General features: G+C 50.2%; 1 protein-coding gene across 1 annotated transcript in view; it reads left to right on the top strand.

Annotated features, from left to right (window-relative positions):
• The window catches only part of LOC147701452 (ATP-sensitive inward rectifier potassium channel 11-like), an 81,160-nt gene extending 63,924 nt beyond the window's left edge, over positions 1-17,236 (top strand). Inside the window, exon 2 of the mRNA XM_086930128.1 lies at positions 15,155-17,236. Within this exon, the coding sequence (XP_086786254.1) occupies positions 15,231-16,436 (1,206 nt within the window). The 5' untranslated portion in view covers positions 15,155-15,230 and the 3' untranslated portion in view covers positions 16,437-17,236. The remainder of the gene's footprint in view (positions 1-15,154) is intronic.
• Positions 17,237-26,925: the final 9,689 nt, after the last annotated feature.

The following is a 26,925-nucleotide window of genomic DNA, read 5'->3' as shown; positions in this document are numbered from 1 at the left end:
TGTCGCTGCCCACTGTACCTCGGAGGGGGGGAGCGCTCCACCAGGCGCAACTTCCGCTCCTCCCCGATCCGAACTTCAAGCCGCCGCCGCATGCCCCTCGAACTTTTGGCTTCCGGCTGCTGACTCCGCGGCAGGCCTCAAAATGCCGCACTCCGCCGCCGTCTCGGTGAGCGTCCCACAGCAGCCAGACTGCTACAGCTCAGTACCGGGTACTCCAACGCCTCCTCGCACTGTTGTAGGCACAACCGGTCACGGATAAATGAACGGATAGGCTGGCTCACTGTCGGGAGCACGGAGTCTCTCTAAGTTGCGGCCATGTTCCTTGGCTGCTAGCCACGCCCACCTGTCATGGAGTATTGATTTAATGCGTGAATTGCTGTGATTCTGTTAATATAATACAGTCGTACTATTTTCAAACTACCTAGTTCATCTGGTGTCTTTACATGTTGACATTGTTTTTTTTTAGCTAATGAGGGTTCTCTGTGTATTCTCATACTCTATCCTAGCTTGTATCGGTCAAAAGAGCACTGCTTGTGTTTTAAAAAATATAAAAATGAATTGCAGCTCAGGGGAATACGGAGCTTTCTTCACATGCTTGTATATTTGCTTACATGTAGTTAGAGACTCTAATCCTAGCTCCTGCGTACTTCCACATTATAGTTGTGGTTGTAGTCCTGTGTGTCATGTGCCCATCTGTATTACCAAACACTAGGATAAAATGCATTCCTCTGTATTTTCAGGCTCTAGCCAACCTGTGTTCCAGTTTATTTCCAGACCCTAGTGTAGGCTGTGCTTTAGTGTATGTGCAAACTGGAACTTTGAATATGTTTTTGTGTACTGTAGATACTACCCGGCCTGAGTTTCTGTATATTTGCAGGCACGCTGCCTTGACTGTCCCTAATAAAGATACTGTGCTTTATCCACCTTATTGAAAACATCAAAGACTATAATAACAAAATATCTTTAACAACAGCAGAGTTTGAGGTAAAGATTGGTCAAAAGCACTATTTACCTGAAAGAATTCAGTGAAATATCTGACTTTTGTAATGTCAAAATCTCTTCTCTTTCTACAGCAAATAAGTTTTCAATTCTAAAGAAGTTTCCTCTGTCAAATAACTCTCAACTGGGCTATAATGGGAGATATAAACTACATCTAATTCTTCACCCGAAGGTCCCTCAATGGTAACTTGTACTTCAATTACTGGAGAAAGCTTATCTTGCCCCTTGCAACCATGTCTCTAGTCGATCCTGGAAGTCCTTTTCCTCTTCCTCCTTTCAGTACCGTGTGGACACAAAAAGTGCCTTCCATTGTCCCGGGCTCCTCTCTGTTGCAGCCTCGTATGAATTAGTCAGGAGATGTGGTCTGGTGACTAGAGCTGCTTCCTTTGGATCTTCGGAACTCATGTTCAAATCCTGGTCTTGGCACTTCACTCAATATCCTGTGATTATGGAAAACCCCTTAATGACCTTGTGCTAAAAACCATGCAAAATAATGTAGTTGTATAATACTTATTTTATGGTCATGATCTTGTAGATTGTCTTCCAACCCCTCATGTAATGTACAGGCTTCATTGCTAGGCTGGTGCAATATAAAAACAAATACATAAATTCCTGCCATCAGCCCCCACCCCTCCTTTAAAGGAAAACGTCTTCCCTTTCTTGACAAGGAGCTTCCTCCATCTACTTCTTGTAGAAAGACTCCTTTACTTCTTCTTTAGCATCCAAGAAAGCTGCCTGGATCTAGTTTTCTCACATCTTTGGCTGGGGTTGGCATGAACATTGTGTTGTTGGATAAGGCTGATTTAGAAACCTTGGCAAGTTGGTCTTGTATGGATATAATTCTTATTTTGGTGTTTATTTAAAATTCTTCGAGCTGTGAAAACACTTTCATGAACACAGGTACGACTTTGATCCTTCTCTGTGTATCCCTTGTTGTACATTGTAGTTTGTAGATGGTCCGAAAGATCACGTGATTGACCTGCAGATAATATGACAGACATGCATACACATCTTGTGAAGATAATTCCTCTGCTGGGTGTACCAATCCGAAAGATATCACTACCACATGGAACTGCCAAGACTCAGCAGTACGCTCACTGGGCATTGGCAATGTCTACCCTATAAGGCTTCCTCAGAAATGAAAGAGTATTTAACTAATCTGAATGCAAAGTAAAAATATGATCTGAATGCAAGTTTCATGAATTAAGACCACAATCACTATGGCGCCTGCTCAACACCTGTACACCAGGTGACACCTAGTAGATAGCAATGCTGCTCTAGATTACACACCAGCTAATAATAACTCTTACAATGAGCTGTAACAGATTGTTTGCCTGCAGTGTGAGTGAACGTGATACTAAGCACCAGTCGCTCCTTTGGCTCTGTGTAAGCTTCTTTCTTCTAGATCTAGACATGTGCAACGTGAAACCCGAACCAAGTGGGCTAACTTAGGTTACACTTATGCCAAATGGCCCACCTAAGCATATCCAGGTTCTGACCAGACACCCATTAGTGATGACACTGTTAAGGGGACTTGTGAGGCCATTATGTGTCCTGAGAGTGAGCACGCCACAGATGGACATATACCGTGTCAACCTGTTTGTAACTGCGCTGAGAGCCCCCGCACTTTCTCTTGCCCTAGTCTTTCACTACTAAGACTGACTGGGATCTCACAGCGGGAACTCAGAGTGACATAAGAGAGAAATAAAACTGTGGATGAGCTCCACGTCGACAGCAGCTGAGGCCCTTTGCATTCTCATATATATGATTGGATCTGGAGTCCCTCCTACCGTGAGATGAGCACCAGTACCTTCAACAGCTTTGGAAGGCTTGAACAGAACTCTCTGTGAGCCTGGTAGGAGACTCCAGAGAGATAGCAAGACTCCCAACAGGAGAATTAATGTGAAACCTCCATCCCTCCAAAGCCTGGAGGTGAGAGCCCTCAGCTTAGGAAGCAGTGGGCCAAGCAGCAGGCAGGATGCTGTGCCCCGGGGTACTTTTGCACAGAGAGGCGTTAGACCGCACTGCTCCGCTCTATCAGACCACGGCTGGTAGCCGCACTAAGAGAACGGCGCCCTGGTTCGATGAAGAATTGCGGCTGACAAAAGCAGAATGCAAACGGGCGGAAAGGCAATGGAGGGCATCCTTCGACAGTCAGGCTAGGGAGACTTATCTGGCAAAAAGGCGAATATATCATAGGATGATTAAGAAGGCGAAAACGGCCTTCTACGCAGAGAGGATTTTGGAGGCAGAGAACTCTGCTAAAGAGCTTTTCTGCATCTATAAGTCCCTCGCGACCATAAAATCATCGGCAGGACCGGAGATTTGCTCGGTTGAAACATGCAACCGTATAGCAGATTATTTCTCGGATAAGGTTGCAAAGATTTACTCATCTTTCCCGGGTCAACCCGCCACGGGGGCAGAGACCGCCGAAGCACCCGGGGGAGCAGAGGACCAGTGCGCCTTAACCCGCTTCCTCACCCCCTCTCCTGAAGAGCTAATTGGGATATGTAGATCGGTGAAGTCGGGTTCTCCTCACGACCCTGTGTCACCCAGGCGGCTTGGGGATAGCCTAGGGGCTCTGGAACCCTATATAAGGCATATTTTGGATGTCTCTTTGCCTAGTGGCTGGAAACAAGCAGTCGTGCTCCCCCTCCGTAAAAAAATAAAACATCAGTTTTGAGACACTAGAAAATCTTCGTCCAATATCTCTGTTGCCCTATATGTCCAAAGTGGCTGAGAAGGTTGTGAATGTCCAGCTGATGCAATATGTGGAGGAGGCGAATTTACTCCATACCACTCAGTTTGGTTTTAGGCCCTGCCACTCAACCGAGTCGGCCCTACTCAGGGCAACTGAGACCTTGAGGCAGGGTGTTGATGAGGGACAAACTATGGCCCTGATCCTGTTGGATCTCAGCGCTGCCTTCGACACTGTAGCACATTCCACCTTGCTACAGTGTCTGAATAAAGGGGGAATATCAGGTGCAGCGCTGAGATGGATCCAGTCCTTCTTGGAAGATCGTGGATTTCAAGTCAGGCAAGGGGACTGTTATTCCAGAGTGGCCACTCTGGGCCAGGGCGTGCCCCAGGGCTCGTCCCTGAGCCCAACTTTATTCAACCTATATGTTGCCCCTGTTGCAACTATTGTTGAGAGCCACGGCTTACGAATAGTGTCCTACGCCGATGACACGCAGCTGGTCATCTCCCTATCGTGCGCGCCCTGTCTTGCCGCGGACAATTTCAGAACATGCATGCAAGATCTTGCTGTCTGGATGTCCACTAATTGTCTGAAACTTAACAGCGGCAAGACGGAGGTGCTCATAGTGGGGGGAGGACAGTCGGCGTGGTCGTCGGCGTGGTGGCCACCCTGCCTAGGGCCGACACCGACGCCTTGCCAAGAAGCCAGGAACCTGGGAGTATGGTTCGATGCAGGCCTCACCTTTGGATCCCAAATCAATCGTGTGGTCGGTGTTTGCTTCGGTGTCTTGAAAAATCTGAGGAAAGTTCTGGAGCTTCTACCAACTGAAGCGCGCAAGACACTGGTGCATGCATTGGTGACCGCGAGATTGGACTATGGGAATCTGCTATATCTGGGGGCACCAGGGAAGAGCATCAGTCGCCTTCAGGTATTGCAGAATGCCCCGGCACGCCTGATCCTGAGGCTACCCAAGAGAGCTCCTTCAAAAATGGCACTTCAGACTCTTCACTGGCTCCCGGTGAGGAGCAGAGTGGAGTACAAGGCACTCTGTACCTGCCACCGCATTTTGAATGGCAGGGCGCCACAGCCGCTGCAGAGCCTGATAGAGCGCTATGAACCGTCCCGTGCCTTAAGATCTGCGGGCTCGGAACTGGTGAAAATTCCCAAGGTAGCAAAAGCGCGCATGGGGGGAAGATCGTTTAGGTATCTGGCAGCGCTTAACTGGAATAAATTACCGCTTGAACTGCGTCTTGAGCCCTCTGAGACCAGGTTCCGGTCTAAACTCAAAACCTACTTATATGTTCAGTGGTTGGTGCGTCACCCTTTTTTGGGATCCTGCTGCAGCCATCACACCATAGCACAGGGACACGCCGGTGCGCGTAACCAGGAGCTTTATAAGCTTCCTTATTATTATTATTATTATTAGATGATCTGCAGTCCCGATATTGATTAGACGATTGATATCCACTGTTAATGTGGTCGTGTTAGTACTATCTTCACTAATGTTGACACTGAAGTCCAGGAGATAATGAAGCACTATGCTCTCTTGAAGGTGTTCCATTATAATAAGTAAAACAGCAGTTGTAGTGATAATGTCCTGTTGCAAAGGGGATGGTCGCACCCCTTTCTGGATGCAGTAAAGTAACGTGGCAGCAGTACTTGTTTAATCAACAACTGCAACCAGTGTAGTAACATCAGAGTTGGTATACAAGGATTGCGCAATCTTTATAAATTAGAGTTGTTGGAGGTAATTGTACAGCAAATAAAGTCAGCGGGCATATTATCAAAGGCAATATCGCCACTTTTGCTGCACTTTTTGTCAAAAAAGCGGCAATATTTTTATCACCATATTAGCAAGGCTGTGCTAACATGTGTTAGCCCGGGCTTTCCGGAGTTAGCTGGCGGATTTCCTATCGCCTAGCATGCCAGCGATAATTATTGCTAAGGCAAGGTAGGCACTTTTATTAAAGAAGTCTCGGACCCGCAAAGCGAAAATAAAAGGTGCGCTAAACCACGTTAGCACCGAAATTTAACACCAGAAAAAATCCTGACTAACAATGATGTTACTGGAGGTGTGTAAGGGAGAGTATCAGTTATCGTGTTAAAAGGGGATTTGCAGACACTATTAGCAACCTAGCTGAAATTATATTGCCGATAACGCGGCAATGGCAAGGTATCGCCACAATACCTATCGCCATTGCTGTGATGTTAGTGGGAGTTTTCGCATCCTTTCCCGGACACCATCGCATCTTACAGATGTGTTCATAATACATTGATAAGCCCTCAAGCTCCCGATTTGGAGGCGTGTGAGCAACGAACTGGAGTTGCTGCGGCGGCGTGCGCGCTGGGCCACGCATCCCTGGCCTCACATATTTCTCAGGCCGACCGGAAGTGGATGCTGGCCGGGCGGGCGCGCCTGGTTGACTCGGCCGGAGCAGCAAGACAGACATCGGGCGCCGAAAACTCGTTGCTGTGTGCCCTTGCGATCCCCCAGCCTGGATGTGGGGATTGCCCTGCTGGATTGCGGTAGGAGTGGAGCGATGTGCAGTACGCGGACAAGGGTGCTGAGCCACGCTCTCCGCTACGATCGAATTGAGGAGGCGAGGGCTGCCTGGGGGTGAGGTCCGGCTGCGCGCTTGAGTCCGGTGCTTGTTATCTTCTGCACTGTGGACCCCTCCCGGTTGACCCACCCCCTCATGGAGATGCGATATTGAGGCCTGCATTCAGATCTACGTGTGTCGCACCCCTTGCTGCGTGCGGTGAATCCCAACGCGGCCCGAGTACACTGGGCACACCTGACGCCTCTGAGACCTTTGGCGCTTCCCTGCTGTGAATGAATGAATGAATGAACTCCGATTTATAGAGCGCACATAGCTGCCCTGAGGCGTCCAAGCGCTAAGCATACCATCTGAGGTTTGGGTTCGAAGAGGCAGGTTCAGCTTCATCATTGAGTAGTGAATAGGAGCGTTTTCAGCTGTTTGCGAAAGGAGAGAATATTAGGATTAGATCTAAGATGCTGGGGCAGAGCGTTCCATCTCTTAGCTACATTGTAGGAGAAAGAGCGGCCTCCTGACCTTGATTTCTTTATTGGCGGCACAATGGCTAGATTTGCAGAGGTGGAGCGCAACTGTCTTGTGGGGAGGTAGGGTGTAATGAGAGGGAGATTGATTGCCGGGCCTGTAGACCAGAAGGTCTGGTGGGCAATACAGAGTGATTTAAAGTTTACTCTTTCCTTTATAGGGAGCCAGTGCAGTGTCTTCAGTCCAGGTTTTGCTGGTGATCTGCGGGGGAGTTTTAAAAGCGTTCTGGCTGCGCAATTCTGTATTAATTGCAGTTTGCGCAGGGTGAAGTCAGGGGCTCCAAGATACAAGGCATTTCCGTAGTCCAGTCGCGATTGAATCAGGCCCAGAACCACGGTTTTTCTTGCTTCAAAGGGGAGAAGAGGCAAGATCTTCCTGATAACTCTCAGGATACCGAAGCAGGTGGCTGAAAGTTTTGTTGCCTGTTGATCGAACGACAGGGATCTGTCAAGCCAAACACCCAAGCTCTTGATGGCGTTTGTGTGTAACACCGCTGGTTGATTGGGGAGGCTTGGCTGCACGTGACGGTCCTGGGAAGAGCTCCGGTTTCTACAAGCCCCTTCCATTTCTTAGCAGTGCCCATTGCTTAGGTCCGCCTGGACTGCCTTCCTGCTGTGTCCCTTGGACGCTGCGTGATGCATCGCCCTGCTTTGGCTCTACATCATCGATGGAGTTTGGGATGTGCTGAGTGGTGTGCTCCATTGCAGGGAGTCGTCTGTGCCCAGCGTTGCCTTACAGTAATCTGTGGCCCTGCGGTGGGTTTATATGGTTGACGATTCCCCCCTGTGCACAGCTGGTTCTGCGTTCCTTCGTAGCTACACTGTCTGGTGGACTGAGGGTCTTATCTGGCTGGGGGGCTGTGGTGCCTGACAATCACTATGGGCCGGACTGACGAGACCCAACAGAAGCTATCCTTTTATACAGCCTGGCCCAGGGACCGTGTGCTATCGGTTGATGATAGGGATGCAGGTCGGGAGCGACCCATGGAACTACCAAACAGTGATATCAAAGCTGTGCTGACCTCGATGGAAAAGGGTCTTCATAACTCGCTAACGGTGCTTGGCACGAAGATTGACTCCCTCTCCTGCCGCATGGACAGGATGTCCGAAAGAGTGGACAAACATGCAGAACATCTCGATATGGCTGAAAAGACGGCTAACCGAGGTGGCAGAAGCTCAGACGGTTGTTGAGTCAAGTCGCAAACACATGGAAAAGGTGGTACAGTCTCTACAGGACAAGGCTGAAGATTTGGAAGCGAGATCACGTGCCTGCCGTAATCAACACCCACCAGGAACATGGAACAATTTGTGGAGAAATTGCTGAAACAGCTGCTGGGCACCAATACTTTTTCGTCCATGTTCGTGGTCGAGCGGGCGCACCGATCCTTAGGTCCACGGCCACCCTCTAGGGGCACCCCCACAGCATATCATCGCTAAATTACTTGGTTACCGTGATTGGGATGCGGCACTGAGTTGCCAGGAAGAAGCAATTGCTTCCCTACGAGGGTTCAGTGCTCGCCCTGTTTCCAGACTTCACAGCGAGGGTTCAAGAGGCGCGACACCTGTTTGTTCCACTCAAAAAGCAGCTGAGAGAGAAGAATATTGATTATGCTATGCTGTACCCTGCCCGACTCCGGATAAATCGGCAGGGCAGATCACTCTTCTTTACTGACCCAAAGGCATTGCAAAAAGCGATCAAAGGCTGGTCCAGGGAACAACAGGGCAGCCCGGAAAATACCGTAGGCGCTGAAGCTGCAGGTGGATCGCTTGATGAGCAGGACTGACCACAAGATTGTAGATCTCTCAGATAAGGAACTTGTGCTAATGAAACTGAGTATCACTATAATGTGTTTAGGTGTCTTCTTGGGCGGGTGGGTGTGGCGTGCTTTCATGGTATTGCGTTGTCTATGATGGGGTACATCATTTCTAGTATTCGCTGCTGGCTCTTAGGGCTACGAAATGTAAGTTAAAAATCTTGCGCGCTTATGGGTAATACGATTAAGTCGATGTGCGGACTAACATATACTTTGCCAAAGGTTGGTCTACTAGAGCATAGGTGGCAACCTAGGTCCCCTAGTGATTCACACACAGGGACTCTTGTTTTTGCTGTATTTAAGGGTGGGAAGAAGAGGGTGGTGTGGGGGGGTCATTTTGTTTTGATTACCAAAATGTATGTTCTGATGTTGGGGCACTTCGGGTTTTCGATTCTTCAGGTCCTGGTTGGGGGGGCCTTGATGTGGGTGGTTGGAGGTTGGGGTTTGGGTCAAGAGCAAGGTTGTATATTGCCTTTATTTGATTTTGCCTGTAGCACAGTTCCATTCAGTTACATAATATTCAGCTATGGTGGTTTCGTACGACTTCACAACACAGGTGACTGAAGTAGGCAAGACCCAGAGGTAGACACACTCAAAATACTAACCTGGAATGTTCGTGGACTGAATGATCATAGGAAGGTCCGTAAGGTCATAGCTTATTCGAAGAGACACCACAATGATGTAGCGTTTTTGCAAGAAACGCATCTTCCGCTTACTTCCTCTATGTTGCGTTGTAGGGGCCTATTATGGATCGTGCATGCAGCAGGTTTTACCACATATGCACGAGGAGTCCTCACATGGGTCAATCCTAGGTCCGCTCTCACTCCACTATCCACTGACACTGCCGGGAGATATGCACTCACTAGATGTAGAGGGAAGAATATGGATCTGCTGCTAGTCAACAAATATGGTCCTAATTTTGACAATCCTGAATTTTTTACAGAGCTGACACGGGTGGTAGGTTGTCATAGCGGGTTACACCAGCTGTGGGTTGGAGACCTCAACCTGATTCGTGAGCGAGCTGAATAGTATCTTGATTGGGTCTGATCTAAGCGATGTTTGGCATTGGAAGCACTCACACATGGGGGGGTTAAACGCACTATTCCGCATATCATAACATCCACACACGCATTGATTATTGGCTTGCCTCTAGCTCACTTTGCGAGAAAATTCGCACTTGTCAAGTACTACCACGCACGGTTTCTGCCCACTCTTTGGTTCTTCTAGTGTTAGAGACGCCCAGCAGGCACATTCCCCCATTTACTTGGCGATTCCCTCCCTATTCCTTGCTAGATGCGGTGTTTAAAGAAGAGCTTTCCGAAGCTATAGAGCTTTTCTTCTGAAAGAATGTGGAATTGGTTGATGACTATCATTTGGGAGGCCTTTAAAGTTTACATTCAGTGGATTACTATAGCCAAGCACTCAGGGGTTCTCCTTTCCATACGCAACTGGCTGCGTGACCTAGAGGGAAAGATCAGAGACCTAGAGTGCAGGCCGCTGCAAGGTTCCGACACGGTGCTGGATGGTGTACTAGCGGAGGTATTGGGTGAATACAATCAAGCGGCGGATGATGAGGTTAAACATCTGGGCAAATATGCTGTGGCCTGGTCGTATGGAGAGAGGGACAGGCCAGGTGGGGCCTTGGATCGGCTACTTAGGAATCGGTGGGAAACGACGCAAGTTGTGGAGATTAAGTCAGCGGAGGGCTTGGTGATGTTGGATGCCAAGAAAGTGGCGGATAGATTTCGCCAGTATTACACATCGCTATACGCCACCCAAGCTGCCACCGCGGATGAGGATATAATTGGTTATTTAGCTCATATCAAACTACCCTGGCTGTCAGACATGCACAGGAAATTTCTCATGCGGCCTATAGAGAGAGAGACGACATTTTGCTGGCTTTGTCTTCTAGCTCTTCAGCATCATAAAGGAAATCTCCAACCCAGCGCCAACACCAACGACATCCCGCCCTCACAAAAACTGTGAGACTCACTAGCCACCTTCTTCCACCGCAAGATCGCTGACATTCACGAAATCTTCAACACCACGACCGCCCTTACCTCGCCAGTCGCCACCCCCCCTGCGAACACCACCTGCGCCAACCGACTGACCTCCTGGGCAAACGTCAATGACGACGAGACACGCAAGGCCATGAACTCCATCCACTTAGGATCCCCGTCAGACCCTTGCCCACACCATGTGTTCAACATAGCAGACGCAGCCATTGCACCCCAACTACGGAAGGTCATCAACATCTCCTTCGAAACAGCGACATTCCCGGAAAGCTGGAAGCACGCCAAAATCAATGCTCTCCTCAAGAAGCCCAAAGCGGACCCCAAGGACCTCAAGAACTTCCGGCCCATCTCCCTGCTCCCGTTTCCGGCAAAAGTCGTAGAGAAAATCGTCAACATGCAACTGACCCACCACCTGGAAGACAACATCTTAGACCCATCCCAATCCGGATTCAGACGCAACCACAGCACCAAGACAGCCCCCATCGCTGCCACAGACGACATCAGACGCCAACTAGACAACGGCGAAATATCAGCCCTCATCATTCTGGACCTGTCGGCCGCCTTCGACACGGTCTGCCATCGCACTCTAAAAACACGCCTCCTAGAAGCCGGAATCCAAGAGAAAGCCCTGGAATGGACCACCTCCCACCCTTCCGTTCCGAAGCCACCAATATCATCTGTGGCGTCCCACAGGGCTCATCCCTCAGCCCAACGCTGTTCAACATCTACATGGCCCCCTTCGCACAAGTGACCCGCCATCACAACCTCAACATCATCTCCTACGCCGAAGACACCCAACTCATCCTCTCCCTCACCAAGGACCCACTCACCGCAAAAACCAACCTCCACAACGGAATGAAGGCAGTCGCCGACTGGATGAGGAACAGCCGGCTGAAGCTGAACTCGGACAAGACGGAGGTCCTCATCCTCTGACCCACCCTCTCAGCCTGGGACGCCTCCTGGTGGCCGACCACAATGGGAACAGCACCAACACCCACCGACCATGCATGCAACCAAGGCTTCATCCTCGACTCCTCCCTCTCCATGTCGAAACAAGTCAACACCGTCTCCTCCTCCTGCTACAACACCCTCTGCATGCTCTGCAGGATCTACAAGTGGATCCCGACCGAAACAAGAAGAACAGTTACACATGCCCTCGTCAGCAGCAGACTGGACTACGGCAACGCACTCTACGCAGAAATCGCAGCCAAACTACGCCGACTACAACGCATCCAAAACGCCTCCGCCGACTGATCGTCAATGTCCCTCGCCGCAACCACATCACCCCCCCACCTGAGAAACCTACACTGGCTCCCCGTCGACAAGAGGATCTCCTTCAAGCTCCTCACACTCGCACACAAAGCACTTCACAACGCCAGACCAGCCTACTTGAACAGCAGACTCAGCTTCCACACCCCCTCCCGCCAGCTCCGATCCTCCAGCCTCGCCCTCGCCGCTGTCCCCCGCATCCATCGCACTACCTCCGGAGGCAGATCCTTCTCCTACCTCGCCGCAAAGACCTGGAACACCCTCCCTACCCACATACGACAGACCCAAGACCTAATTGCATTCAGAAGACTCCTCAAGACCTGGCGCTTTGAACAATAAAAGCCCTCCCCCCCCACTCCCCCTGAACCTCGAGACCCTCATGGGTAAGTAGCGTGCTTTACAAGTGCTTTGATTGATTGATTGATTCTATGCGTGCAGGTAGCTCCCCTGGCTCTGATGGCCTCACAGTTACATTTTAGAGAACTTTTATTGACCTGCTGCTTCCACAGCCTGCTACGCTGTTCGACGATGTTTGCGTTGCTGGGACGATGCCGTCTACCATGTCGAGGGCAGTGATAATTACACTTCTCAAACCAGGCAAGGACATGGTCGACTGCCTCACACCGTCCGCTGTCTTTGCTCAATGTGGACACAAAATTGTTTGCAAAAGTCCTTGCTAATAGGTAAGTTCCGTTGGTCCCACTTTTAGTTGCTCCGGAGCAGGCGGGATTTGTCCCTGGCAGGAACCTCACATATAACCTACGCATGGTGTTTGGAGCACTGCAACATATTCAACCGGACACACCAGCAGCTGCGGTTTTTTTATACATAGAAAAGGCATTCGACTCAGTTGAGTGGCCATTTATGACACATGTCTTATCCAGGATGGATGTAGGCCCTATCTTTCTACAGTTGTTGGCCACCTTGTACAGTAAACCTATGGCCCGCATACAAATTGGCAACATAGTCGCAGACCCTATACACATTACCAGGGGCAGCGAAAGGGCTGCCCCCTGTCGCCGTTATTGCATGTCTTGGTGGCGGAGTCCCTTGCATGTGCATTACGGGAATACCACCAGAACCGGGGGATATGTTTTCCACACTATAAAATTATTGTCTCCACTTCTGCTGACGACACGCTGTTGTACGTTAGGCACCCCAAAACTAACCTTTCAGCTGTACTTCGGGAGGTGGTGCGCTTTGGCAGAATGTCGGCACTCCAGGTTAACTGGTCCGAATCAATTATTTTTCCTCTTACACTGAATACTTATCAATTCGTCCTTGATTACCCCCTCGTATGGACCACGGATGCAGTGCGATACTTAAGCAGACTTCGAGACAGTTTTCCAGGAAAACTACGGGACGACCTTTAGTAAGTTGGAGGATGACGTGGAGAGATGGATTAAGCTACCCCTGTCGGTGTTGGGTAGAATATCTATCATAAAAATGGTGGTGCTACCGAGATTGCTATTCTTATTCATGAATATCCCCATGGTACTCCCGAAGGCCTTTTTTCGTCGCCTTACAACATTGATGGCTGGCTGGCGTGGGCAGGCAAGCTGCAGCAGGTTAGATGGCAAATTCTAGTGCACCCATATTCTATGAGTGGGCTGGGAGCCCCGGATTTTGAACTGTATTATAGAACTGCACTATGTGCACATGCCCACTACTGGATACATGGCTCGCCTGATATTCCGCATCTTAGGATAGAGAGGGAGGTGGCTGCACCATTGCCACTGCCTGCAATGATGCTTTCAGAATGTTGACCGAAGGGCCTGTATCCTGAACTCCATTAACTCCACTGCAAATGCCTGGCATCAGCTTTTACAGATGTAGGCGGGAGCTATATTATATTCACTGAAAGCTCCTCTGGATTGGTGCACCTGAATAGCCCCTTGTAAAGAAAAGGGAGTCACAAAAGCACTAAGCATGTTAGGTGTCCACACTGTTGGGGATTTGTTTGCAGGGGGAGTCTGCAAGGTATGGGAAGACCTTAGTAATGTTGATCACCATCCCACCGTCTTGACCAGATTCCAATTCCACAGAACCAGGCGGGCGCTTAGAGAATTGCTAGGGGAAGAATATCTTGAGCCCCCAGAGGTGTCAGCGTTAATGTACATTATAGGTGCTGTACCCCCGAAACGCATGGTTGCCAGACTATGTAGCATATCTATGACACACAGAGCGCACCAGTACACGAAGGCTCGTTTGGCGTGGCAGAGTTATTTAGAGATAGCTATAGATGATATGTGAACTTATTGCTGCACGAGCACGAAACGCATTTCTCTTAACGGCGTCACTGGCTGGTGCATTTTAAATACCTGAACAGGGTATACTACACCCCAGAGAGGCTGCACAGATATAGGTTGCGGGATAGTGGGGCATGTGACCGCTGTAGGGCGCAGGTAGCAGACTTTCTCCATTTGGTTTGGGGGTGTCCAGGCATTTCGACATTCTGGGCGGAGGTGCTTAAGGAATTGAGCCATATCACAAAGCTAGTTCTTGAGCGAGACCCAGTTCTAGCATTACTAGGATACTCTAAACCACTACCTAAGGGGGTGAGGTGTTGGATAGACATGGGGCTGTTGATGGCTAAACGCAGGGTTTAGGGGCCCTTTACCGAGATGGAAAGAGGACATGACATACTGTAGCACGCAGACTGAGCTTTATAGTGAGCTACTTCCTCCACGTAACAGACCAAATAATTTTTGGGAGTTATACACTACCTACCTGCTAACTGTAACGACTGCTGACAACGAGACTCCCAACCGGGGAGGCATTGGGCCCACTGACAGATTCACACATATCAGCCTGCCTGTTTAAATTGTGATTAACATGCATCTTGGTGGCTTTTACCTCAGGGTACTTGTAAGCCTATTGACATTGACATTACCTGGGAGCTTTTGGATTATGTAGTGATGTTACCTGTGTATCGTGAAATTCATCCAGATGTACATTGATGTTAATGTGACACATGGTCATACTGGGAACTGTGCGAATCGGCAAGATGCATTGCTGTGACTTGTAATTGTTTTGTATTAAGAAAATCAAAAAAACAAATAAAAAAAAAATGGAATATGCACAATAGAAATACTATTTAACATTAACAATAAATTTATATTCCTCTATAGTCACACTTTACGACCAGGCCTATGTTCATAAGGCATATTTTAGTTTATCCCTATTTTCACATGGGTGGGGTGGACCGATATCAGATGTTTTCTTGCTGCCTTACTCCTGGAATGACATTTAAATATATTTTTTTCTCTTCTCTTTTCAGAATTCATCCAGGGACTTGTTGAAGCAGTGTGTTAGTCTATGAGATGCACTAAGAAATCAGAGGTGCAGAAGACAAGATGCTGGCTCGCAAAGGTATCATCCCGGAAGAGTTTCTCATCACTCGCCTAGCAGAGGACACCTTGTCTCAGCACCGGTACAGGACAAAAGTCAGGAAAGCTAGGTTTGTGGCCAAAAATGGAGCCTGCAATGTGGCTCACAAAAACATCCGTGAACAGGGGCGATTCCTCCAAGATGTCTTCACCACCCTGGTTGACCTTAAATGGCCTCACACTCTCCTCATCTTCACCATGTCCTTTATCTGCAGTTGGATGGTTTTCGCCATGGCCTGGTGGCTCATCGCCTTTGCTCATGGAGACTTGGATCCCAGGCGCAACTCCTCTGTGCCGTGCATAACGAACATCCAGTCCTTCACCTCAGCCTTCCTCTTCTCCATCGAGGTCCAAGTCACCATTGGGTTTGGGGGGCGCATGGTTACCGAGCAGTGCCCCATGGCCATCACTGTCCTAATCATTCAGAATATCTCTGGCCTAATTATCAATGCTGTTATGTTGGGTTGCATTTTCATGAAGACAGCCCAGGCTAACCGAAGGGCAGAGACACTAATCTTCAGTAAGCATGCCGTGGTTGCTTGCCGTGATGGCAAATTCCGCTTCATGTTCCGGGTTGGAGACCTCCGCAAGAGCATGATCATCAGTGCCTCCATCAAGATACAGGTAGTGAAGAAGACCACCACAGCTGAGGGCGAGGTTGTGCCCATCTCTCAGGTGGACATTCAGGTGGAGAACCCAACGGGCACCAATACCATTTTCCTCGTTTCCCCATTGATTATCAGTCACACCATTGATGAAAAGAGCCCACTGTATGACATCTCAGCCTATGACCTCCCCTCTCAAGACATGGAGATTGTAGTTCTCTTGGAAGGGGTTGTTGAGACGACTGGCATCACCACCCAAGCCAGAGCTTCCTACCTGCCCGACGAAATCCTCTGGGGTCATCGGTTTGTGTCCATTATCAGTGAGGAGGAGGGTAGGTATGCCGTGGACTACTCCAAGTTTGGTAACACGGTGAAAGTGCGCAGCCCCTTGTGCAGTGCAAAGGACCTGGCAGAGGGGAGACACAATGGCCAGAACAGCGATGGCCCCAGTTTTCGCCACAAGCCACTTAAGAAGAGGAAACTGGAAAGTAAAAAACCTCGCCTGGCAGAAGATGAGGTGAAAACCTGCGAGGAACTCCAGTCCACAGAATCCTGGTCCGATTCGTGAACATAGCAGTGTGCAAATGAGTACTTCTGTTGCAACTTCCTGCCCCATAACAGTATCTGTTCCGGTCCTACCCATAGTCACTGTAGAGTTCTCAGACCGGAGTCTGGGGAATGCTGTTCACATTTCAGCGGCCTTTGTACAGCTAGTTTGATATCTTGGACACATGTTCACATGTTCTACCTACATTCGACTCAAGGGCAGAGCCCTTGGTGTGTTGTTTTGCAGTGTGATAGATTTCAGAGTATATTTTGATGAATCTCGAGCACTCACATACTTTCGGGCTACACCAGATGGAAATCACAAACGTGAAGAGTTTCCTCACTACGAGTTAGTAAAGACTAGAACATATCCTTGATTGGCAGGAGATCAAGCTTTGCTTATAAACCATTGGTGGATGTTTTCTTGAACGCCTTAGCAGACCATTCTGTGACCAATCACTTGTGCTTTGAAGGCGCTATCCCGAGTCATTCAGGGTCCTATCACTCGCACTCTGAAGGTCTAAGCCTAAGCCAACCTGTGCCCTATCTCTTGTGCTTTTAAATCCAAGTCTGAGCCATTCTATGTCCTATCATTCGTGCTTTGAATGCCTGAGAAAGAGGCATTTTATGACACATCACCCATGTCTGTCTGAGAGTCAGAGCCATTTTGTGACATATCACCCATGTCTGTCTGCGCTCCTCAGCCTATTGGACAAAGTAGACAAATGGATAGAGGACTAACCAGCAGGGGGCCCCACCGCACCAAGCAGAATTATTTTTTATTATGCTGTTAGAAATAATGCTGTCTAAAATGCATCTTGCCTCGAGAAACAAATTGACAACAGTTGTATCCCAAAACATTATTTGGTTTTTAATGTTGGGGAAAATATTTGGGGGAGTACATGCAAACCGCCTTTTGCGGTTTCGGTAAAAAGTGGTATGTTTTGACATGTCTTGAAGTACTTCAAAAATATACGATTTGACTCCTTTGTTCGTCAAACCATTATTTGAAGGACATTCCCCTACCCTGTCCAAACCTGATCCCATCTTATTGTCATAGAGTGCATCATGTTGGTTGAAGCTGAATTCAGGTGAAGTTGAGTTGGGCAGGGGAAGTGCAAAGGGAGTCACGTTTGCTCAATGGACAATGCACAATCACTTGTGTGGATGAGAGCTTCAGATGGCTCTGTGTTGTCTTCTATTATGGGCCATTCTGTGCCCCGCCTTTGATATGTTTGATTAAGTTCTGAGCGGTTACTTTTATGTGTCCTATCTATGTAGGTCTGAAAGTTCCGCTGTATGTACTGTCACTCCTGAGAGTGTATACAATGTCCAGCATGAGCCTTTCTGTATCTCTCATGAATGTATATAGTTCTCAAAAGGAGCAATCCATATCCTATGATTCAGGAGGTTATATAGAGTTCAGCAGGATCTATTCTGTATCTGTTTCATGCTTTTCGATAGGTCTTAGCGGGGGTCATTCAGTATCCTATAGCTAATGGGTCTAATACAGTTCTCACCGGGACTCAGTCCGTATTTTATATAGATCTCAGTCGGAGCCTTTCTGTATCCTTTCAACCATGAGTGCATATAGAGTCCGAGTGACATCCATTGCATAACCTATCACACCTGTGTATATAACACCCAGCAAGAGCCAATCAGCAAATGTAATATCATGGATTTATGTAGGTCTCATCTGGAGCCATTCTGCATCTTATCACTCGATGTTTTATACAGCTCGCAGCAGGAGCGATTCCATATCTTACACCTCATGCTTTTATATAGGTATTAGTATAATCCATTCTGTATCCTATTAATCATGAGTTTATATAAATCTCAGCTGGGCCCATTCTGCATCTTGCCACTCTGTTTTATAAAGCTCCTAGCGGGAGCCAGTCCATGATTTTATATAGGTCGCACAGGGAGGCATTCTGGATCTTATCACTCATGGTTTTATGTAGGTCTGCGTATAATCCATTTTGTGTCCTACCTGTTATGTGTTTATATTGGTCTCAGTATTAGCCATTTTATGCCCTATCATTCATGGGTGTATATCGGTCTCAGCAGGTCCCGTTACATATTCAATCACAGTATCATGTAGGGTCTCAGCAGAAGCCATCCTGTATCTGATGACTCATGACTTACTATTTGTGTTAGCCAGAACCATTCTGTATCCTATCACTCATGGTTTCATGCAGATCACGGCTGGAACCTAAGTGTCTTATCACCTATAGCTTTCTGCAAGTTTTAGGGCGAGCCAGCCACTCTCTCGTCACTCAAGTGTGTGTTGAGGTTCAGACCAAGCCATTTAATGTCTAGGCTCTTTCCATCCCACCTAGGTTAGCAGCCACTAAGGAAACCATTGCAGCTTGCAGAACGTTTAGTGATCACAAGCATATAGTGTGTTACCTTATTCTGATACTGAACGACCTTTTGTTTACCAATCAAGCATGTAGAACTCCGTAAAGGAATTACGTGTGATGCGATTACGGTTGAACCACATTAGAGCGGTTTCTATGCCATTCTGTAGTGCATAGTGGGAAGTCATTTGTGAGTTTTTCAGCCATTGTTTGGTCCTGCAGCTTCTAGTGAAGGCTTCCAGAGGCTTGTGTGTTTCCGGAGAACAGGATTGTAATTCGGTGTTCGAGGCATGTGGACTGCTGAATTCATATCTGTGCATAGATCGCCGCCTAGTGTTGGGTCCGGATGATTGCACATTGTTGTCCTGGAAGAGTCTTCGAAGTATCACGAGATAGGTGGCTCCTCCCCTGGACTACAGTGCGCATGGGCATCCACTCCATCCTCAGATTGTTTTTTTCAACCATTGGGTTCGGTTGTATATTTGTTAACTCAAGTTCGAAATCTATAAAAAACTTTCCTTTTGGCCAAAAGGACTTTAGTTATCGTCTGTATTGTCGTTGCGATCGGTGCCCAGTACTTGTTCCAGCTCTGTCCCCGAGCCGGACATCCAGAGGCTTTTCAGCGCTGAAGGCCCGGTCGACGCCAGAGGCCTTATCGACGATCCATCATGGAACGGAGCCCGTTCAAGAGATGTCCCGTTTGCTACTCCAAGTATCCTCACATCGATGTCCACCCGGTGTGCAACAAGTGCCTGTCTCCGGATCACGATGAAGCCAGCTGTATGGCTTGTTCTCGGTTCCGCTCCAAGAAGACGATTCGCCTTCGACACGCTGCGCGGAAGGAGGCCCAGCAGACGGCACCAGACCCGGTGAACATCTTCGATGCCGAGGAAGATGAGGGAGTCGAGCAGGAAGTTCAAGAGAACCTGTCTGATCCTGCATCGGAGATCGACTCCAGTTACGACGCAGATGTGGAAATGGTCGATAATGAAGACGTCGTTGACGAGGTAGGAGACAATGAGGCCTTTGGGGCCGTGGAAGATAGCTCGAGCGAGGAGCTAGGCCCAACCGTTGGTACGGACATTTCTAACGAGCCATCGGTTGACCGATCGAAATCGAAACCGAAAGCATCGGTGTCTACACAACCGAAAGCACTGGACGCTAAATCGAAACCAAAAGTGCGTATTGCTTTGGTCGGTTCGAAGACCTATGAACCATCGGCACCGACAAAAGCAGAAGAGTGTTATCGACCCGGTGAGGTCACTAAAGGGTGTCGAGCCGAAGACCGGGGCACCGAAGAAACTGATCAAGGACGTCGACCCGAAGAAGTCGGCGCCAAAGGCCGTCGACACAGACAAGGGACTCGGAACTCAGAAAGTTCTCGATCCTAAGCCTCGACCCGACAAGACTAAAAGCAGTACAGACCTCGAGTCCACACCTGGCGGTGGCTCGAAGGAACCCGTCAAGTCAACACAGCCATCCGCCTCCTTTTCGAAGCAGGTGCCGGACTCGCTAAAACGCATTAAAGAGAAGGCTAGTACTGTCGGACCTAAGGCTACTCCACCCCCGAAGCCGGTCAGTAAACCTCCAAAATCGTCGCCACCCATGCAGTTCATACTGCCGCCGAAAGTGGTACCTAAGGCCTTCGCCCCTAGGACGGCCGTCGAAGCGACCAAGAAGGTGTCCATGGGGCCGAAGCCTACAACTGTGGAGGTGGCCACCAAGCATCGACAGCCTCTGCCTGAAGATCAGTCGAGGCAATTCATCGACACCGAGACGGGTAGACTTTCTATTTTCAATCGAAAGATTGCCCCTGAACAGCCTATGGAGTCATATAAAATTCCATTAAAGAAAAAGAGGGATTCTGCTACGTCACCTCTTCTCTTTGAACCTATAACACCACATGGACAAGACACTGCTCCTATCTCGCCCACATACTCAGATGTGGAGGCAGGGGATGGTGGCAATGAAGAGTACAGTTATCCTGTAGACACTGATCCTGAAGATCACACTGGTCCTGAAGATCACCCTGGACAGACGCTGCTGACCTAGGAGATCCACAAACTGCCCCGGACAGTCTTTTTTTTTTTTTTTTTTTTTAAATATATTTTTATTGCAGGAATCAGTACAACAATACAGTAACGACCAGCATCATATTATAGCCAACTCTTCCAAGATATAGCCCACCGACCCCTTTCCATAGTATTGCTATACAGCCAAGCGGCCCGTGTCCTTGGGGTTGGGCGGTGAATGTAGCTGGGGTCAGTAGGATGCTGAAGCTGGTCCGGATAACACACTGTCCGTCATCTGCTTTTCTAAACAAACCCCAACCCCCGAAAAGATACCCCCCCCCCAACTACCAGGCATTATGAAACCCCCCCCCCCACCATCAGCGCCAGGGAGTTTATCACTGTAGGATCCACTGTTTGACCCACGGGGAAGGAAATAGTGCTGTTAATGCTAGTGTCTAATGGGACTCGGGTCTAGTTGCTTCTTCGCTTTCGGAGTCGCTGGGGGTACAATAATCCCTGAGGGCCTGCACCAGCGTTTCCCAGTCTAACGCGGCCTCCTGCGCCTTCTCATTGTTTTGCCTCCAAGCCAACTGATATCGCAGCGCGCTCTCACCCGCCGCCCATTTCAAAAGTTCACCGTGCCATCTGCTGCCCGTAGGACCAGCACGTGCCTTCCAGTTCCTGGTCACCTCTCGCTTAGCCAGTAGGAGCCCCAGGTCTATAAATTTACTGGTGATTTTATTCCGGGGGGTATGGGGGAACCAGTGCAATAGCGCTACCGCCGCATCGAACGATAAGTGCCTCCCCGTCACCTCTTCTAAAGTCGCCGCCACCTCCTGCCAGTAGGACGTTAGTCCGGGACAGGCCCATAGCATGTGTAGGAGGTCCGCCTCCTGAGCCGGGCATCTAGGGCATTCCGCCGAGGCTGTGGCAAAATAACGCCTGATCTTAACCGGGGTCAGGTACGCCCTATGGAGAACATAGTAGTGGACCAGCTGGAAACGGGCACAACGTGTACCCCTCCATGCTCGCCTCACCAGCTGGGACCAGGTCGTTTCCGGGATCTCCTTACCGATGTCCTCTTCCCAGCGGGACTTCAGTGTGGTGAGAGGGACCAACCCCTCGGTAATCAGCCTGCCGTAAAGGCAAGTGACCGCCTTCACTGTTCCCGCCGACATCATTACATACTGGCACACCTGAGACAACTGAGGTTCCTCTAGTCCGTTTTGCCAGTACGCCTGGATCACTCGCACAATGGCCGAGTGCAGCAGAAAGTCGCCCCGGGGAATCCCAAAGCGGTCAATGAGACCCTGAAAGGACAGGAGCACTCCGTCCTCATACAGGTCTCCGACGAGCTGTAAACCCGACTCCTCCCAGTCCGCCAGGCGCGACCAGTCTCCTCCATGGGGGAGGGCCGTCAGCATCCCCAATGGTATTTCAGGTGCATATGGGGTCCGCAGGTGACCCCTGTTATGAGCCCGATTCCAACAGAGTCGGATAGTCCGCTCCTCCATCGACAGGTCCCGAAGGACTAAACGCTGCCGCAGCGCGATAAAGGAGAGGACGTGTCTGGCTATACCCGTCCCTCTACCGTCTTCCGGGCCCCTGAACTCCCTGGCTATCTCCTGGGTGTATGTCTGGAGCTGCGCCGCCAGATAGTACTTCTCAAAGTCCGGCACCGCGAGCCCCCCTTCGTCCTTCGGCCTCATCAGGGTGTTGAGGGCCACCCGCCGCCGGCCCGTGCCCCAAAGGAACCCGATCACCAAAGAACGCAAGCGGCGAAACGTAGCCGGCGGGACCCAGATCGGCAAAGTCCGAAAGTAATACAATAGTCGGGGGAGCGCCACCATTTTGAGCAGGGCAATACGCCCTGCCACAGAGAGCGGCAGCGTGGCCCAAAAATCCATGCTGCCTCGGAGTGCTCGTATGCAACGGGCGATGTTTCCGTCTAGGAGGTCGGGTTGGTCGTGGTACACAAATACCCCAAGGTATTTAAAGCAGTCGGGTTCCCACCTGATCTCTCTACTTAGCGCCGGAGCGGGGACACCCCTACGCATCGGGAATAGGCAGGTCTTAGACCAGTTCACTCGCAGGCCTGAGACTTCCCCGAACTCCGTTAGCGCTGATTCCGCTCCCCGTAATGCGTCGATCGGATCTTCCAGGAAGAGCAACAGGTCGTCCGCATAGAGCGAAACGTAATGCGGGCCCGCCGCTGTCCATAAGCCCGTATAGTGGGCTCCCGAGCGAAGATGCATCGCTAGTGGCTCCACCGCTAGTGCAAAAAGAAGCGGGGATAAGGAGCACCCCTGCCGCGTGCCACGCTCCACCGGATATCGCGATGAAATCAAAGGGCCCGATCTAACCCTGGCTGAAGCAGAAGCGTAAAGAACCGCTGTCCATTTGATAAATCCCTCCCCAAGGCCGAATTTCCGCAATACCGCGTCTAAATAGTCCCACTCCAGGCTATCAAACGCCTTCTCCAGGTCCACCGACAAGACTACCGGGGACGGGGCATCCACGAACGGTTCCCCAAGCAAGCGAAACAACCGTCGGATGTTCATGGTCGTATTTCGCCGTGGGATGAAACCGGCTTGGTCCTCGTGCACTAGGGAGCTCATGTGTCCCAACAGCCTCGAGGCCAAGATGCTGCTCAATATTTTGTAGTCCACCGTCAACATTGAGAGGGGACGGTAGGACCCCGGGTCAGACGAATCTCGGCCTGGCTTGAGGAGAGGAACCACCAACGCCTCACACATCGAGCCGGGGAGGCGACCCAGCCTCTTCGCCTCCCTGTAGACCACCATTAAACGAGGGGCCAGGAGGTCAGCATAGGCTGCATAGAACTCCACCGGCAGGCCATCCAGGCCTGGGGTCTTGTTCCTCGCCATCCGTTTGATGGCCCCGCGGATCTCCCCCAAGCCTATGTCGGATCCCAGGGCGTCTGCCACTTCTCGTTCCACTGTGCGGAGTTCCAGCGGGCGAAGATAGTCATCAAGCCGGTCCGGGTCACGCGCGGAGCGACTGCGATATAAACACTCGTAATAATGCCGGAAGCAAGTAAGAATCTCCGGTTGGGTGCACACCTCGGTCCCACCCGCCCCACGCATCCCAGTCGTCGGTTGGGACTGGCGCGTAGGGTTGGCCAACCACGCCAGTAATGCGCTCGATCTGTCGCCCTCCGCTATAGATCGGACCGTGTAGGCCTTGTAATCGAAACAGCGGAGCCGTTCTACCTCCACCGCCACCTTCTCCCTCGCCTCTACCGTTCGTGTTTGCAATTCCGGGTGTCCGGGTCGGCTAATTTCGAGCTCGCGAAGCGTTCGGTCCGCTGCGTCTAAATCAGCCAGGATAACACGCCGCATGCCCACCCTCTTAGAGATACAGTACCCCCTCACCACCACCTTGAAAGCGTCCCATTCGAACGCCCTAGTACTCGCGGAACCGCCGTTGGCCGCAAAATAATCCGTGATTTTTCCCCCTAGGTCTGCCCTGAAGACACTGTCCTCGAGGATCTCGGGGCGCATCTTCCAGGTGGGTACCGCTGGCGTCCCAGGGAACCAGCGAATGTCCAGTAGGAGGGGGTTATGGTCCGAAATGGTCCGCGACAAATACTCCGATCGGACCGCTGCCGAGACTAATTCGGACGAACCAAGGAAGCCATCCAGTCTGACATGCAGCTCATGGAGGCTCGAAAAGTACGAATAGTCTCTAGACGCGGGGTGATGCGCCCTCCAGATGTCCGTCAAACCCCAGCGGGTCTGCCAATCTTGACGGCCCTTAGCCGTCCGCCGGACCGGGGAGTCGGGGAGCGGGGGATGCGAGCGGTCCATATCTACATCTGCCCCGGACAGTCATGTCTATGCTGTGAAAACCTCGCCTACTGAAGACACGGTTGCGTTTAATGCACTTATTGAAAGGGCAGCAAAAAATCATGATGTCCAGCTCCATGCTGACCCTATTAAAGAGGATTTTTTGTTTGACACCTTCTCAACCTCAGAGAGAACTGTCAAGACTCTACCAATGCTAAAGGGTGTCCTAAAACATGCTGGAGACATTTTTAAGGAGACCACAAGGGCAAGGGTGATAAACCCCAGAATTGAGAAAAAATACAAACCGGCACCTGGGGACCCTACGTATATCAAGGGACAGTTTCCGTTGGACTCTCTGGTTGTTTCCAATGCCCGGAAGAGGGCGAACTCGCAAGCAAAGGGTGATGCTCCTCCCCCTGACAAAGAATCTAAAGTGCTAGAAGCATCAGGGAAAAGGGTGGCAGCTCAAGCGGCCAATATCTGGCGCATCTCCAACACACAGGCACTCTTAGCCAGATAGGACAGGGTTCATTATGATACACTTGAAACCCTGTTACAACACTTGCCAGATGAATATAAGGAGGCAGCAGAGATGCTAATACAAGAAGGGAAACTTATATCAAACGCATCTATCAAGTGTGCGCTGGACGCAGCAGGCACCGCAGCCAGGGCAATTAATACCAGTGTGATGTTACGGCGACATGCCTGGCTGAGAATCTCCGGTTTCAAGCCCAAGATACAAACCACCATACTAAATCAGCCTGTTAACCCTGATCTCTTATTTGGCCCGGAGGTGGACACCACCTTGGAAAAAATCAAAAAGGACACTGAGACTGCAAAGTCTATGGGGGCTCTACAGTCGCAGCAGTTCAGGGGTGGTTCCTTTCGTCGCTCCAACAATAGAGGAGCTTCCAGAGGCCAGCTGTCCCAGCAGACACAATACAGTAAAGGAGGCACGCAGATCACCTACACCAAACAGAGTAGGGGTGGCTATCGTGGAAACAGCACCAAGGGCAGAGGTCGCGGAAACAACAGCTCCCGATCCTCCGCCATTAACAAACAGTGACGTCTTGCCACTGTCCCCCGACCATACCACACCGGTCGGGGGGAGACTGCAACAGTTCCTGCCGGTCTGGAAATCCATCACTACAGACAGGTGGGTGAGGCAGCTTATCCAGTTCGGTTATTGTCTGGAGTTAACATCCACTCCACCCAAGACACCGTCCTATGTCCACAGAGCATTTGCGATTATTGCAGCAGGAGGTAGTCGTCATGCTGCAAAAAGGAGCCATAGAGCTCGTGCCTGTGGAAGAAAAAGGTACAGGGGTGTACTCGCTGTACTCCTTGATCCCAAAAAAGGACGGGTCCCTCAGACCCATACTGGACCTCAGGCCCCTAAACCAGTACATTCTATCAGAACACTTTCACATGCTCACATTACTGCAGGTTCTACCGTTACTCAGTCAGGGAGATTTCCTCGCAACATTAGATCTGAAGGATGCATATTTCCATATACCGCTACACCCGTCCCACAGAAAATACCTCAGGTTCACCATTCAGGATCAGCATTATCAGTTCAAGGTCCTCCCTTTCGGAGTGACGACGGCGCCCAGGGTGTTTACCAAGTGCCTGGCGACAGTGGCTGCACACCTACGGAGACAGAACGTTCACGTCTACCCTTATCTGGACGACTGGCTTATCCAGGCAAAGTCGGCCCAGCAGTGTGCCTCCCACATGTCCCACACCATTCACCTTCTTCACGATCTGGGGTTTTCACTGAATTATCCAAAGTCCCACCTTCAGCCCGCCCACGTACAGCAGTATCTGGGCGCGACAATAGATACTCTGGCAGCCAAAGCACAGCCAAATTCAGTGAGGATCAACAGCATGCAATTGCTGATACAACAATTCAAACCACAACACTCGCTTCCAGCACTAGTGTTCATGCAGTTGATAGGCATGATGGCCTCCTGCATCTTCATAGTCCCGCATGCGAGACTACACATGCGTCCCCTTCAGGAGTCCTTAGCACGTCAGTGGAATCAGGCTCACGGACAGTTGAAAGACCTAGTGTTAGTGACCGGTCGCGCATACAACTCTCTGCATTGGTGGAATCCACAAAACCTTTGTAGGGGCCGACCGTTCCAGGAGCCTTTGCCACAGATTATTCTGACGACGGACGCATCTCTCCAGGGATGGGGAGCTCATGTACTCCACTACACAGTGCAGGGACTATTGACAGCACAGCAGAGGAAGATGCACATCAACCTTCTAGAACTGATGGCTATCTTCATGGCGATGAAAGCATTCAAGGTACATCTGTGCAACAA

This window comes from Lissotriton vulgaris, chromosome 7, assembly GCF_964263255.1.
Source record: "Lissotriton vulgaris chromosome 7, aLisVul1.2, whole genome shotgun sequence".
Taxonomy (NCBI): Eukaryota; Metazoa; Chordata; class Amphibia; order Caudata; family Salamandridae; genus Lissotriton; species Lissotriton vulgaris.
The sequence above is the reverse complement of the archived record's forward strand: the minus strand, read 5'-3'. Positions and strand labels throughout refer to the sequence as shown.